At 38.3% G+C, this 14,911-nt stretch overlaps 2 protein-coding genes across 7 annotated transcripts; one reads left to right on the top strand and one right to left on the bottom strand.

The window, feature by feature from the left end:
• The first annotated feature begins 632 nt into the window (after positions 1 to 632).
• On the top strand, positions 633 to 8,460 carry LOC103702995. 6 transcript variants are annotated; one of them, XM_039120773.1, is made up of 6 exons: positions 633 to 804; positions 2,864 to 2,997; positions 3,145 to 3,628; positions 3,722 to 3,844; positions 5,466 to 5,650; positions 7,847 to 8,375. In XM_039120773.1, exons 2-6 carry the CDS (start codon positions 2,884 to 2,886, stop codon positions 8,024 to 8,026), a joined length of 1,086 nt encoding a protein of 361 aa, XP_038976701.1. In that variant the 5' UTR covers positions 633 to 804; positions 2,864 to 2,883; the 3' UTR covers positions 8,027 to 8,375. The 6 variants fall into 6 exon arrangements, with proteins under 6 accessions (XP_038976701.1, XP_038976698.1, XP_038976696.1 ...); XM_039120770.1 differs by lacking the exon at positions 633 to 804 and adding an exon at positions 1,027 to 1,114 and having other exon boundaries at positions 2,864 to 2,964; positions 7,847 to 8,460; XM_039120768.1 differs by lacking the exon at positions 633 to 804 and adding an exon at positions 1,030 to 1,114.
• A 1,099-nt stretch (positions 8,461 to 9,559) lies between these two features.
• LOC120107491 (protein trichome birefringence-like 31) lies at positions 9,560 to 12,100 on the bottom strand. The gene is made up of 5 exons (XM_039120781.1): positions 11,505 to 12,100; positions 11,236 to 11,407; positions 10,926 to 11,125; positions 10,583 to 10,726; positions 9,560 to 10,477 (listed from the first exon to the last, which is right to left on the bottom strand). Exons 1-5 carry the CDS (start codon positions 11,873 to 11,875, stop codon positions 10,132 to 10,134), a joined length of 1,233 nt encoding a protein of 410 aa, XP_038976709.1. The 5' UTR covers positions 11,876 to 12,100; the 3' UTR covers positions 9,560 to 10,131.
• Positions 12,101 to 14,911: the final 2,811 nt, after the last annotated feature.

Genomic DNA, 14,911 nt, shown 5'->3' with positions numbered 1-14,911 from the left:
AAAAAAAAAATCATCCATTTACGTCGATTTCTTCTATATATTTTTCATATAACGTCTCTTCTCTATATCGAGTAATCTTTTTTTTTTTTTGGTTGAATTATATCGGGTAATTTTTTTTTTGGCTGCGAGTAATCTTTATTGGCACTGTTTTACCTCCGTCTTCATGTATCGATCATCGATGGCATATGCGCCAACTATTCTGTTTTAACCATGGTCCATGGCTTGGTGCCAGCTTTTGAGCTCGCTTTTGCACTCGTTTTTCTAAACGTGGTGTCCGGGGGCAAAAAGCCATATCGCAGTGGGATTGATATCCCTTAAAAAAAGGAATGTGACTCGTACGGACTCTTTCTCGTCAAAGGGAGTACATTATCAATAGTTCGGGTGTGACCATATCAATCTTTAATATTTTTATAGCCCTTAAAACTCTAAACCCTAATAAGATTCCGTTTCACCGAAACTTATCTATTTAAAACAGGTGTTCCAAGTTAAGTAAACGGGAATCTTTATAGAATTTGAAAATAAATAAAAGATTGCCTCTTCGACGCATCTATGTGCGTGGGTCCCGCCACCACTCCAATTCCGAAGCTGTCTCTCCTTAATTAGGTTTTCTTGCTTTCCCAACTTCATTTTACTCGAGCGTCTCTCTCCTCCGCCTCCGTTTCATGGCCCCTCTCGTTCTAGTTCGAGAAATTCTCGAGTTCGTGTTCGCTTTGCTCTTCGCTTAAAGTCGACTAATCTTTTCGGTATTTTTCCTGGGCTTTGTTTTTGATCGCAACCTCTTGACCTTGGCGCGCTTTTTTAGCGGTATATGATGCATGCCCTTTGGATTTTTCTGCTCTTTTTCGTTGTTGTTGTCGTCGTTGTTTTCCGAGTTATTCTACTTCTTGGTGTTGGTAATAAATTCCCTACTTTACTTTTATTTTACAGTCTAATTGACGATAAAAGGGAGATTTTTTTTATTTGTTCTAATGTAATTCTCCTGATGCTGAATTAATAGTTGTTAAGATTATGTATGTGACGTTGTATGAAACGACATCTCGTATGCACTACTGTTCACAAATTACATTGTGGGAGATGTTCCAGAAGGGGATTTCTAATCTATTTTGCATATGTGGTAGTGTTTCTGCTTACCGTAGCAATAGGGTTTTGAACAATCGGTTGGCCTATTATTTCGTTCTCGCTATTTGCTATTTCTTGACAAGAATTCGAAATCATGGTAGAAATAAATTTTTGTGTCCTTTCTGTTGAGATCATTTGTGTTTTAAGTTGATGTGGTTTTAGGTATCCAGCAATAGGCTGGATACCTTTCAGTTACAGATCCTTGTTCATCTCTGTGACTGGAGTCCATCATGCGAATATATGTTGGAGTTCATAGTTTCCTTCTTTCTTTTGTTTCTCTGTTTCATGAACTTCTTTGAAGGAGGAGTTTGTAGCGTATTTCAGGTTCTATTTGTTAGCTGTTTAGTAGTAACATGCTCCCGTGTTTTTTGGAGTTCTGTGGTTTAATTTTTTCTTGGTGTGACAAATTCTATGCTAAAAGGATGTAGCTGTGCGGGAGGTGATTTTTATAACGGCCTTCTGTAGAAACGCCGTTTGGACCAACCCTGATTTTCAACTTAAAAATCTCTTAAAGCAAATATTTTGGCAATGCCTAGTGTAGGATATGAACATTCGAATATTTTTATTATCCCAATTTAAACACCAGAAGTATAAACAACTACTCATAGTTGATAACTTCGCATCAATGTTTTTAAGGGGAAGAAAACAGGATAGCTATGTGTGAATGGAGAAATATCTCTGTGATTGTGTGTGCATGTGCATATATGTTTGTGTGCGTGGGATGAGGGCAATGATGCAGGGGGAAGTGGCTGTCATATGATCTGCCCCTGTGTGACTGCACAGTTTCCCTTCTATTTGATCTCTCTTCTATTCATTGTCACCTTCGATGTTATAAGCCACACAGAAAGTTTAAAATTTATTAATGAATCATACTTCCAAGCTTAGTCCATCATGGATACAGAGGCATAGGGAGATGTTCTAAAGCTTTGTGATTTTGGGAAAGAAAGGAAAGCTGTTATATTACAAATTATGAGTAGTTCTTCAATCAACATAGGAGGGCATGCTATGTAATGGACGCCATTCAGTTCTATTTAGGGATATCAAGTAAATTTATAGTATTGAGGCCAACAATATTGTAGTTTGCAACGTGATCTTGATGCTAAATAGATTTGTACCATCAACTGTAAGGATAACTGTCACAAACTTTAATAGGAAATCAGCAGAAGATAAGTCCTTGCTGATAAGCTGCAGTCAAATCTTCATTAGTCCTCTTCCTATGGCTGATTTTCAATCTCAGTATAATATTATTTCACATGTTGTAAATGCTACGTGAGATGCATTGGGAATTATAGCAGCAGAACCTACAATCTCCTTTAGGTTAATCGAAAATGTGTGATCAATGGGCCTTAAAGCAGGTGACTTAAAATTGCAAACTTTTATTGGGACCAATGCCATCATCCTTGAAGGAAGCCTAGCCTAATTGTTTTTGTGTAGCGGTTATTGAGTAATTTCATGCTAATCCATTTATACAATTGTTTCTTCTGCTTTCTTATCATAGAATTGGACTGATATTTTCATCCTTAGGAGTAAACAAATGAATGCCTTATCTCACCTTGAATGTTTAATTGTGTGTGCATGTGCGTTTGTGTTCTTTTAATGTGCAGTTGGTTTATACATATTGTGTTGGTAAACATAATGTCAACGCCCAATGAGTATGAAAATTAAAATTTGAAAAAGTTTGATCAATAAAACTTCCATGATAAGGGAGGGTGATGAATTTTTGTTGATTCTTTTTCTCTTCCAGGAAGCTTATCTTTGATCAGTATGGATTTTACATGTGAAAATCGAGGGTGGGCTTTCTCTCAAAAAGAAAATCCATCTTGGGCTGACAACATATATCAGAAGGTAGAAAAAATGTGCACCAATAAAATGGTTCAGGTTGGCATCTTTTATCTTGAGCAGAATAAGTAGTTTATTAAGTGATTTGCCTAGTAATATAAGATCCTTATCTTTTTCCCCTCATCAATCCGTTATTTTCTTTTTTATTCTTTCTTATAAAAAATAATATATTATTTTGTTGGACAGGTTCCTCGCAAATATGTTAATGTAGTGGGTGAACATGTTAAAAAGTTCCTTGACGAGGTTGATGAATGGCTCGACCCTTCTAGTAATTGTGCTAAGGAGATAGATTTTGATAAATCTATTGATAATGATTATAAGAAATCAAGTGAAAGAGTTGATGAAAACCACTTAAATGAATTAGCAACTTCTGCCATAGAGGAGCCTATCATTTCTTCAATGGAAGATATGAAACTTGTCACACTCCCTGATATAACCCAAGATACTCCAAGCAATGAACATGAAAAGGAACAAATTCCAGCTGAAACTACAGATTCTAGTTGCACAGGTGTAGATGGAAATTATAGAAAAACTGCAGATGCATTCACATCTTCTGACGTCACAAGTGCTCTGTCAGCTGATGAAGTCCTTCCATCAGAGTCCCATAACAATATGGTGCTTGAAGAAAGGTTCATTGTGTCGGGCAATAATACATCAACTGAAATATGTGGTATGCATTTTCTGATCAACCACGTACAGTATTTGCTTATTTGGTTGTTTGCATTGCAGGTGTTATGTACCATTTATAAATTTTCCTAAATAGATGTCATTGCAGGCACCTCTACATCTAAGGACACAGCATCTCTTGTGCAGTCTCTTGGAAACGAACTTGAGCAAAAAATTGGAACTAATAGATCAGAGGCTGATGTGCAATTACCCGAATCAGGTATGCGCTTAACTTCCCAATTGTTTTCTTCCTTGTACTGGCTGTTCCATTTTATCACATGTGTACTATAAAGTATGACTTTGATTCTAATATCTTCTAGTGGCTCATGCACTTTTCTGCATATTAACTATAAAAAGATTTGCCAGATCCTTGGTCATTAGTCTGCCTAAATTGGCTTGATAAGTGGAATGTAGGCCTCATCCATGTGTTTTCATTGACTGGCAGTTTTCCATTAGGAATATTAGTAATGCTTCTTATGAGTCAACCTAGGTGTGACCACATCTACTATCTACTATATCCTTATGCCAAAATTTTAGTTTCCTAAGTATTGGTTTTCCAGTAATGTTTTTTGGACATACTTTGAGGTTATAATATAATCCACCAAGCTTTTTTAGGGATTGAATTGAATCTCTCTGCCACTGTAAATTGCCATTGTAAAGTGTCAGAATTTAAAAATCATCAGTATTATGTCTCTATTCTTGTAGTGGTTTCCCCGAACTCCCTTTTGGGCCTCTTTGGACATGCGAGTACCTAATTCCTGAATATAATATGCTGGCAGGAAAGGGGTGTTGGGAAATAACTTAAAATGGGCAAGAATTTTGAGGGGAGTGGAGGTGCTCAGAATCAGTAATCTTGACTTGATTTCGTAGAAATAATAGAAACCGATTGAAAGAAGATTCCATCTCTCTAAAATTGGAATAATGGAATGCCAGACTCCTCTGATCTCTAGATTTTCTCAATCATGGTTTTAGCTTCTTGAGAGTTTTTATGAGAGAGTACATAATCCACGGATACTGGCTCGGGTTCCAAACAGGCCCTTAGTGTCAAAAAGTTGTGCTTAAGATTTGATGTGATACATCACTTGTAAAATTACAAAGTCAGATTTAGATTCCTTTTGTCATTTTCTTCTGATATATCTTCATTTTTCTAGTTCAACAACGGTTTCCTTCTGCTGAGCAATTTTTGCTTTTTTCCTCTACCATTCCTTACCCTTTCTGCACCATTGTAGTATTAGAACTGAAAGCTTTTAAGATTAGAGGACGTTCTTTCATAACTCAGAACCTATATCGAGGTTTTGTTTTGATGGATAAAAGGGAAATGAAAAGCTGCTATCAAAACTGCAAGATGGTAAATGCAGGGTTGGCTTGAAGACTGAAAATACTGGTCTTTTGGCTAAGAAATCAGGCAGTTGGGCTGGGCTGGGAATTGGCACGAGAGCTTCAGGTTGAACAAGTTTGGGCCAGGATCGGACTTAGGATTTTTAAATTGGAAAAAAGGCTTCACTCCCTGAAATTCTCAGGGCCATTTGTGCTTCACTGAGCACCTCCTGTTTAAACATACCATACCTTCTTGTTGCAAGGGACATATAACAAGTTATGTTTTGGATTTTGTTATGTCATGTTTCATTTTCAAATGTTCACCCATATGTGTTCTGACATTTACTGCTACATGCAAAATTAAGTACAATGAACTTCAGTTGACCACTTCCCCTCAAAAATGAAAAAAGGGAAATCAGTTTATCATTGCTGATCTTGCATCTGGGCAGACCCACTTTGTTGAATTGTTGATTCTTATAGATTTTAATTCCCCAAATACTTGATTAGTGGTTTTGTAAGTTCAGCCGTTTCAGAAATTTCAGACTTCTCTGGTAGGGAAGACTTGTTCAGCAGTACTGATCTAGCTGAACTGAGTGCAGAACTCGAAGAATTTGAGGATGTAGATCTTCAGGATAGCTGGGATGATGATGATGAAGACTATGAACTTGCTTCAGTCTCGTATCAAGAATTCAAGAATAGGTCATACAAGGTAACTTGCAATTCATAGATATTATACTTTCATATTAAACAAAACTAGCACCAACACTTGTGTGTGTTTATCTAAAATGTCTACACTTGCTTATACATGACTGAGCGATATTGGCCATGATGTGCTCTGCAAATCATGTGATTATACACTTAAGGTTGATTTTCTATGTTCATTGTCATGAGAAGGTGCAGCTGCCTCACATATTAGTCTTGTTGTGCATGACAAATCATGCCATCCATTTTGTATGATGCAGTCATCCAGATTTACCAGGATTTTCCATTAGTTGTTTGCTATTTGATTATCATTCATTATATACCATGATGGTGCACTTCTATACTACTATTTAAATGATAGTTTCAAAATTATAATATGCTTTTTGATTCTGTCAATTTTCATTCAAAAAGTACACTTCCACTTATCCTAAAAATGCTTTAATTACTCCAATTGCTCGCTCTCCCATCTCAGTGATCACATTGTGTTCTCTCTCTCTCTCTGCCCCTCCCTCCCTCCCTTTTTTGATTCAGATGGGTCCCCTTCCTCCTCCCCCTATCTAACTCCATTAGTTACTTCTTTCTCACTTCCCCTTCCCTGAATGGACCACACTAAGTCAAGAACATATACATGCAAAACTTCCAAACATATTGGACTATCCATCCTTGCTCTCTCTCACCTTTAATTCACTTAAAATATGTACACTCCCCCACAACCTGCTTCCCTCTTTTCGCTCCCACCAGCATATCCTCCCTCAATTTCTCCTCTTTCCCCAGCCTGTGTGCAAACAATTATAAGGAAAAACAAATGCAGTGACCATATGAACAACCAAACAAGTAAGGAAAACAATTAGAAAAATAAATAAAATTCATTAGACATGATTTAATAAAATATTTGAAAGATAATTATTTGATAGAAAAAAAATAAGAAAAATTGGAGCTACCGGCTAGAAACAAATAATCATAATAAAAAGATTATGAGAGTAAACAAATTAGGAAAAAATAAATAAACAGCTGCAAACAAATAAAGAAATATTTTTATTCTTATTATTGTTTTGATTTATATAACTGTAAAATTTTATAATGTTTTTTCTTGAAATGTGCATTGCACATGCTGATTGCTAGTATCCCATAGATACATGACATGCTTTTTGTTATTATTATAATTTACGTCATATCAACTTCCTTACTATATGGCATTAGTTTCTACTTGTCTCGCCTTGTTCAAATATCATTATTAATCACTTGAAGATAGTTTTGCAGTTCTAAATATACGTAGCAGTCCGATCATTTTATTAGGTGCATCAAATTTATAGCCATGTACATGCTCATGTGCATATAGTACGAATGTATTCTCATGTCAGGTTAGGTTAGGCAGCTACCTAATTCATTTTGGTCTATGTATTAAAGGAACCCAATTGGAACATCAGATATTAGTGGGGTCTACATTTAGACCAAATCAGATGCATTGTTTCATGTTGGTTTGGGTTGGGTAGGGTCCTGTTGGGTGTTTGGATCTAGTCCTGTTGGGTTTGGATCTGGGTTGGATCTTGGGGAGACCATATTCTTTTGCAGCCCTAGGTGGATCTTAGTGCAAGTTCTTGTTTCACAGACATTTGTCTGGTCAGATATAAGTGCTGAACAGCCATTAGATCTTTATTGGAATCATGTACTTCAGTGTATTTCTCCCCGACTGCACCTAGTGAACATTGGAAACCCTGTTGTTAGTATCCTACCAAGATTGCATAGCTAAATCTTAGACCCTGATTTTCTTGATCGGAACATGGGTCCACCTATCCACTTTAATCTCCTTTCTGGCAGATGGAATCTATTGTTTACCATCCCCTACTGGATCTTATGTAGAAATTGTGCTGATCATCTCTCTCGCGCTCTCTCTACCCTTGACTTGTTGATGCAAATAAAACATGATCTGCAAGCATTAATATGCTGACATCGTAATAGTCGATCGATTTCTTATTATCGAAGTAGTTAGACCAACACTCAGCCAACTCTTGCTTGATTTCATTTCTTATAGGAGGGTAATCACTTCCTCCTGTTGAGTTTTAGTTCCTGTAGTTTTCTATTTGCCATTCTTTATGATGCATCTGCATCTGGAGTTTTGGAATAACCACATTGTGCAAGTATTTTATGAACTTTGCTCTTTGTGAGCCAAAATTTGCCGGCTGACAATTGTTTTCTTCATTAGAAAAAACTCAAGGCTGCTATAACTTCAAAACTGCGGCTGTCGAAGAATTATGGGCAGGTAGCATATTGGCACCAGGATACCAGCAAGCCAATGCAGGACAGACAAGGAATTACTGCTTCGTCGTTTTCGAAGTCATCCTCTATTCACGATACCATGGAGTCTGATTGGGAATTCCTGTAAGGTTGTGAGAAGCTGCTAAATAGTCATTTCAGCTAAGCTAGCTCTTTCTCTGCCAAGCCATGAAGAAGGAACACTATGATGCTGGCCCAAATAGGCTATGCAGTCTGATAAATTAATAATAGGTCATGCTTCATTCATTATACGAGCCAATTTGCTAAATTACTCACTACACATTTGTGCTTCCCTTTCTGTGGGCGAAGAAAAAGAATAGTGCTTTCATTAGGAACTTTATTGCAACTAGAGGTTTTGTTCATATATATATATATTAGCATGGCATTTTGTGTAACCATCATTTTTGTAGTTTTTGGTTATGCAATCAGAGTTCTCAGTATTACAAATTTAAAGCTAATTCTGGTTCATGCTTAAAAGAAAATCTGGTCCTTGCCCAGGAGGTTTAATTTCCTCAGCTGCTGCCGCATGCTCCAGTTCTCTGAGGAGTGTATTTGATGAATGCTCATGTACATAACTGGTTCTATTGTCCCTCATATGGTTCCCTTCTCTAGAGTGCCATGACAAAGAAAAAATAGCTTTTTTCCCTCCATTTGAATGATGGGAAGAGCTTGGTAGCCGGGCACGGTTTAGTTCTGCAATATTCTGGCTGCAGCCTGGATTAAGCGGGCAGTGATCTTTCCGTGATAACTTCCCAATGTATTGCAAGGCATGAGAGAGAGATGAATCTTATAGGGATCTCATCCAAAGAGATTAACTTGAAAGCTCTACAGGTATCCAAGATGTTTGCCTTGTGGTCTGGTGCAAATGTAGTTATGCTGTAGTGCAGTATTTCTTAGCCTATATGGATCATGAGTTGGGTCATTCTGATGCTAAAAGGCTAGCCGAAAGATACTATTTGGATTTTTTGGTTCTATACAAATATCGAAGATATATTTGTTGCATAACTGATATGAGATTAAATATATATCCCTATCATGCAATTTGGCTGAAGTGATGAAGCCTCTCTTCTTTTTTTTTAGGGTTACAGGTGCAAATGTTGGTTCTTTTGCAATTTATGAGGATGTGTGGGGTGGAATCCTTATGGGCCTTTGATGATGGGTCAAACATTGAGGACCTCTGACATTCCTACCCTTTTAAGACTGGGATGGTTTAATCCCCATCTCTTCTATCCTATATTCATCCCATTTGCACGGTCTAGCATCTGGCCCACCTTCGCTTCCAACATGGTCATGGTGGCGTTGTGAAACTCTGTCCATAAGACTTCCAAAAGGGCAAGTTTTTCTTCGATGAGGAGCAGTGCATCTGCGTATGCACGTAGGTGAAATCTTTTAAGAGCCCAGCTCATCACATTAGTGCACTTAGCATTTGATATGAGGCCCATACATAAGTGGGAATAGGCTGATACAGTGATTTCAATTTCTCTTCCAATTTGGACTGCCCACTCTTCGTCGAGTTAAATGAGGTCAGGTTTTGCACAGCCAATGAAATTGTGCAATGTTCCCCAGCTATTGAAATCTTACAGTCAGGATTGCAAACAATCCAGACTCTATCATGCATCAAGATTATCGCACTGTACAAGTATTTAATAAATGCATCTTTTATTTCATTAAACAGCAATGCTACAAATATGAAATGCAATATAACTTTCATTCTCTCCTAGACATGTAACCCTTCCAACTTCTATATGACCAGCACTCGGCAAAGTCGAATTTGAGCAGTTTTATGTTTATATTAACGAAGATCTTGACCCTGGGCCCACAGTGATACATGATGCCCATGGGCTGCCTTAGTCGAGGGAATGACTTCGTATCAAAAGACTGAGACCGAGAAATTGGAATTTCATTCTAAAAGTTGGTAGGAAGATGAACCTAGCATTGATTACTAGACAGAAATCAAAAGTGAAGCACAAATTAACTTAATTTTAGATCAAAGCATACATAACTTAATCTTTTATGATAAGGAAAATCCAGGAACCTAATTATTGTATTATCGTTGTCCCGGCTCCAAAAAAATTATTATAGTGGGGTTGAAGGGCTGTATGATGTTTTGCCGAGCAAGCCATTTCCCTCAGGGTTCTTCCCTACCCTCTTTTTTTTTGGCATTCTTTTACCACGGTTCCCACCTACATTTTATATTTCAAGCGTGCTCGGTAGCTACGACTTTCTATTTAACAAATGTGCATACAATATTTCGTTCCAGGTATCTGGAACGCCAGGCAGGCACCAATGGATGCAATCGGCATAAACGTTGGGCTCCGATCTCTGCTCACTTGTTAAAAGCTTGCCTCTTCTCTCGGTGTAAACCGATGTGTGTCCGTCCTTGCGGAACTCTGACAACTGGGTGATGTTCAGCAGCGTCACTTTTACCTTGAGCCCTCGCAAGGCATCTCTCACTGCCCCCATGATATCCAAGCTAGATCCTGTCCCCCAGTATGGACCTTCGATCGGATACGTCTCGTTGAAGCAGTTCCCACTGCTTCCAGCTTTCCATTCCCAGCTCCTGGACAATTGTAGCACCATGTAACATCAACAAAGTTCATATTACTAGTTCCAAATTAAACACGATGGTCTTCTGATGCTTTTTTTTTTTTTTTTTGGAACTTACCATAGATGGGTTGGTGATGAGCTCATGAAGAAGAGCTTCTGGTTCTGAGGATTGACGGTGGATTCAATCCATTTAGCCCAAGTTTGTAGAGCCATTCTATATGCAGTGGGGACACCGTACTGCCAGATGTCAAGAGTGCCAATTCTGTTTCAGGTTCGAAAGGATTATAAGTTGCATGGTTACGGATCTTCTTCAAGAGTGAATTTTGAGGTTTATAGAAACCATATGTCAACTGAAAGTTAAAGAATATTTGTCTCCATGCTATCTATCTGTGAATCACTAATCCGTATAGAATTGTGACTCCATGGAATGGAGAAGCGGGGAGGGAAAAGGAGCTACTCACGTGGCGTTGATGAGAGGTTTGTACATCCACCACACATAGCTATTGAAAACCATGACATCGACTCCCTTCCAATTCCGGCCATGCTTGGCAATAGAGTCTAAATGGACCAGCCTCTTCTGCACCGTGTGCTTCGTAGCATGGTCGGAATTTGACTCCACGATAAAGGGAGCCCAGTAGAACTCGATTGATGCATTGAACTCCTAATAACCAAATTAAAACAAGCGGAGTGAGTGAAGCATAACGTAGGTTTGAGCTTTGAATTCATGATTCGCATTGAAACTTTGGTGCTCGCAAACTAGGCTAGTCCTACCTCTGCTACAAAAATTTTCCTTGGAGGATCCTTGTGCAGGTACTTCTTGTTGTCAGCCGCACCAGATTGGAGGAGGCACACCATGGACTCCCACTGCGTTCTCTGAATCGAGTCCCCTATGAACATGAGCCTCTTGTTCCTCAGGCTCTCCAATAGCTTCACAGCATCAAACCTGAAGGAAACCAGTCCAGCACGCATTGTACTCCCAAAGCCCAGAAGTCAGAGCTCTAAATTAAGGTTTAACACACAAAGATAAGGGTGATGCTGACCTTGGCAAGTCACATGAATGAGGTTTCCACCTCCACTTCTGATACAGGGAGTCGGGCCTCCCATTTCTCTGGCAAGTCAGTTGCCTGGTCAAGTAGGGGCAGCTGTCTTCAGTATAGAGAGGGCGAGAATTATGCTCATCCAACACCCACTTTCCCTCAAAGAGATTGCATCTGCGGTCGAGAACATGGTCCAGTTCTGCGGCATTTCTTCTTGCAGAGCTGAAGATGGCCGGAAATGACCGACGGAGGGCACGACTCCAGCTAGCACTCGACGTCTCTGTGACTAATCTTGTGATTCCGAAGATCAAAACCGAAGCCAAAATGAAGGGGAAGAGGGTCAGGACACGGCGATCGGTGGGTGGCGACTTCATCTAGGCAGGCATGTGGATACTCGAACGCGTCGTGGATTTGAATCTTCTCTTTTGTTTTCCGGTGGGGGGTTGCTTCCTCTTGAAGTGTTTCGAGAACACTCATGCAACCACTCCTCGCAGCAGTTGCTACGCGAGACACGCTTTCCGGATTGCTTGTTCCGAAGGAAATCACCGGAGGTGATGGATGAGCTAATTTTGTCAAACAGGTTGTAGGCTACGTAGCTGAAGCGGTGAAGCCCCGCCGAGTTCATAAATGGTCTTAGGCTGGCTAACCTAATACCACCAATGGGTCCGCCGGCCTCATGAACGACCTTGCTGGTGAGAAAATAATTGGAAATGCAGGTGGTGGAAAACGGTGGTTAAGCTGCATCCATCAACTCTTTGTGGCTACATCATAGAAATAGCTCAGGTCTTCATGTAAGTCGTCATCATGAAGCAATTTAGTTCGGTAGAAATTTTCTTCGATCTAAATCCAATCCATATTTGAATAGCTAAATTTATATCTAAATTTAACCTATTTTTATTTTCAACAACTGAAGTTTATTTATTGAAACTTTTTAATAATTAGTTTCAAAAAGCTGCAACCACAATTGATAGAGAATTGATTCTGATGGTAAAACATTAATCATGTACTTAAAAGCAGTCACCGGTTGATGAGCATGAGGGTCCATGATATAAGAAACTCTTTTGTTCCTCAGGAAGGTGGCGTTGCAGGTGCTCCAACAGAAATCATGAAGATGATCTACACTCATATAAAAAAAGATATATGTACCGAACCCTACAAACTTATGGTCTTAATAGTTTTCTACCTCCAAAACATCTTGCTATCTCGCTTCCTTTACAAGGCAACAAAGCTAGCCCAAGAATTACAACATCATGCTAACATTTTGTTTATAGTTAATATATAGAATATAGATTGCTAATACGAAAGGCAATTTGAGATTCACAAGTAAGGGTAGAATATGAGAACGGTATATATATATATATATATATATATAAAATCTAATGTAGGTCGAGACATGAAGGGCTTGCCATAAGTTTCAGAAGAGCCTATTTGCCAATCACGACCATTCATATATGGCATGATGGCAATGATAGGCCAGGGCCCATATTTTGAAATCCATGTTCTGCTGGAGACTTTGCTCAATTATGGCCATTTGGCATACATAGAAGTCCGTGATAAGCGAGCAGAACGGCTGAGCCTGGCCCAGTCTGAGGACATTAAGAAGACAAGCCCAGTCCAATCGGTACCTGCCAATTTGCACCCTTCTCCTACTGAGAACAGCTTCCCGCGAAAAGCTGAAGGCTATAGATGGATGGTGATTTCTTCATAGCTACTTTATTGAGGAAGGCTTCCATAGGTTCTCCAAATCAGCACTACTCCCACGTCAAAACATTCAATTTACCATATTGGTACCCTTTCTCAGCTTTTCTCATAGCAAGGGCTGCAGTTTATTTCCTTCTTCGTCGCCCAATTGCTCAAATTGGCTGTGAGATGAGGGAGATGAGGTGGTTTTCTTCTCCGTAGAGTATGATGTCCTTTTCCATGTTTTAAATTTCCCTGCATCGTTTCCATTTATAGATTTCATGCTATTTTATGATTTTTGGTTTCATGCCTATTCATATCTTCTTTTTTCCTGCAATGTTTCAATTTTTAGATTTCTTGCTATTTTATGAGTTTAGGAATCCATGCCTATTTCTTACCAAGGGACCAAAGGAAACTTTTCTCAGTTATTATGTCTTCACAGCAAATGTCAATTATATTTAGTCTTAAATTATTATATAAAAGCTCTGATGCAAAGAATATGCCAGATTTTTAGCTTCTAAGATTCTTAAATAATTATAGTTTATAAATTCTAAAAAATGATATCTTTGAAGAGTGCTTATTTCCTAGAATTGTATGCAGTCCCTTCTGGTTTGTCTATTGGTTATAGACACACATAGTCATGGTAGTAACAAAAAGAGAAATTTAGTTATGTACATGAAAGAATCAGAAGTATAAATGCTTATCACTGTCCTATTTCCTCTTTATAAGAAGCAGAAATAACAGACTTTCACTTTGTTGGCTTTCCTTTTTCAATTTCTTCTTTTCAGTGTAAATTTTCATTGATTGGTCTTGATACTATGATAATCACTTGGTATATTGCTAATTTATCTCTGACTAGTCTACCAACTGCTATCTGAAAGTAAACAATTTTAGAGATACTAATGTAAGAAGCTTACTAGAAATGTGCCTGTTCTGCTGCTTAGATATCTAATGAGGCCTCAAATTTTTGGTACGTTATTTAGCTGTTTCAGGTTTGTGTTCTTAGAGGGTGAGCCTTGGCTTGATGATAAGTTTGCTCCATTATGACTTGGAGGTTACGGATACGAAATATGAAATAGCCTCTCCACATTTAAGTTATAAAGATGCATACATCTGACCCTTCCTAAACCCTGCAATGGTGGGAGACTCATGCATTAGGCTGTCTTTTTTCACGTTTGTGATCTTCTCATTTGAATTATTTTGTATCAATAGTTACTTTATTTCATTTTGCTTGATATTATTATGTGTAGCTTGGCTAGAATTTGCTTGATACTCGGATAAAGGTAGAAAAGTAATATGTTGACTGTTAGATAGAACTAGAAGGAAGCAATGTGAAATTGGAACGATTGCTCTGATGGGATGTTGAATTGCTTTAACTTGTGTTCTCTTCATTCTAACAATTTTTTCGTTAGTAATTTATCTCTGATTATTTTGCTTTTGCTTAACTAAACTTGACTAGAACTACCTCCTTGGATAAATATTTATATGCAAACATGGCTGGTGGAGAAAGGAGGAAGGAAGCACTTGAGCTACTGGACATGCACTAGATGAAGGTAAAGCTATAAACCTTTTCATGCTCCTTGTGGTGTTATTCCTGTAAACAGAAAATGAAGTGCAATGATATATCTTAATAGTCAAGTATTTTTTTTTTTCAATGTTGATGTTCCCAGTTTCATGCGCTATGATTTGAATGTCTCTTTAGGTAATCCAAAAGGCAACCATGTGAGTTT

The sequence above is a fragment of the Phoenix dactylifera genome, unplaced genomic scaffold (genome assembly GCF_009389715.1).
Source record: "Phoenix dactylifera cultivar Barhee BC4 unplaced genomic scaffold, palm_55x_up_171113_PBpolish2nd_filt_p 000881F, whole genome shotgun sequence".
Taxonomy (NCBI): Eukaryota; Viridiplantae; Streptophyta; class Magnoliopsida; order Arecales; family Arecaceae; genus Phoenix; species Phoenix dactylifera.
This window is presented reverse-complemented; position numbering and strand designations above follow the sequence as displayed.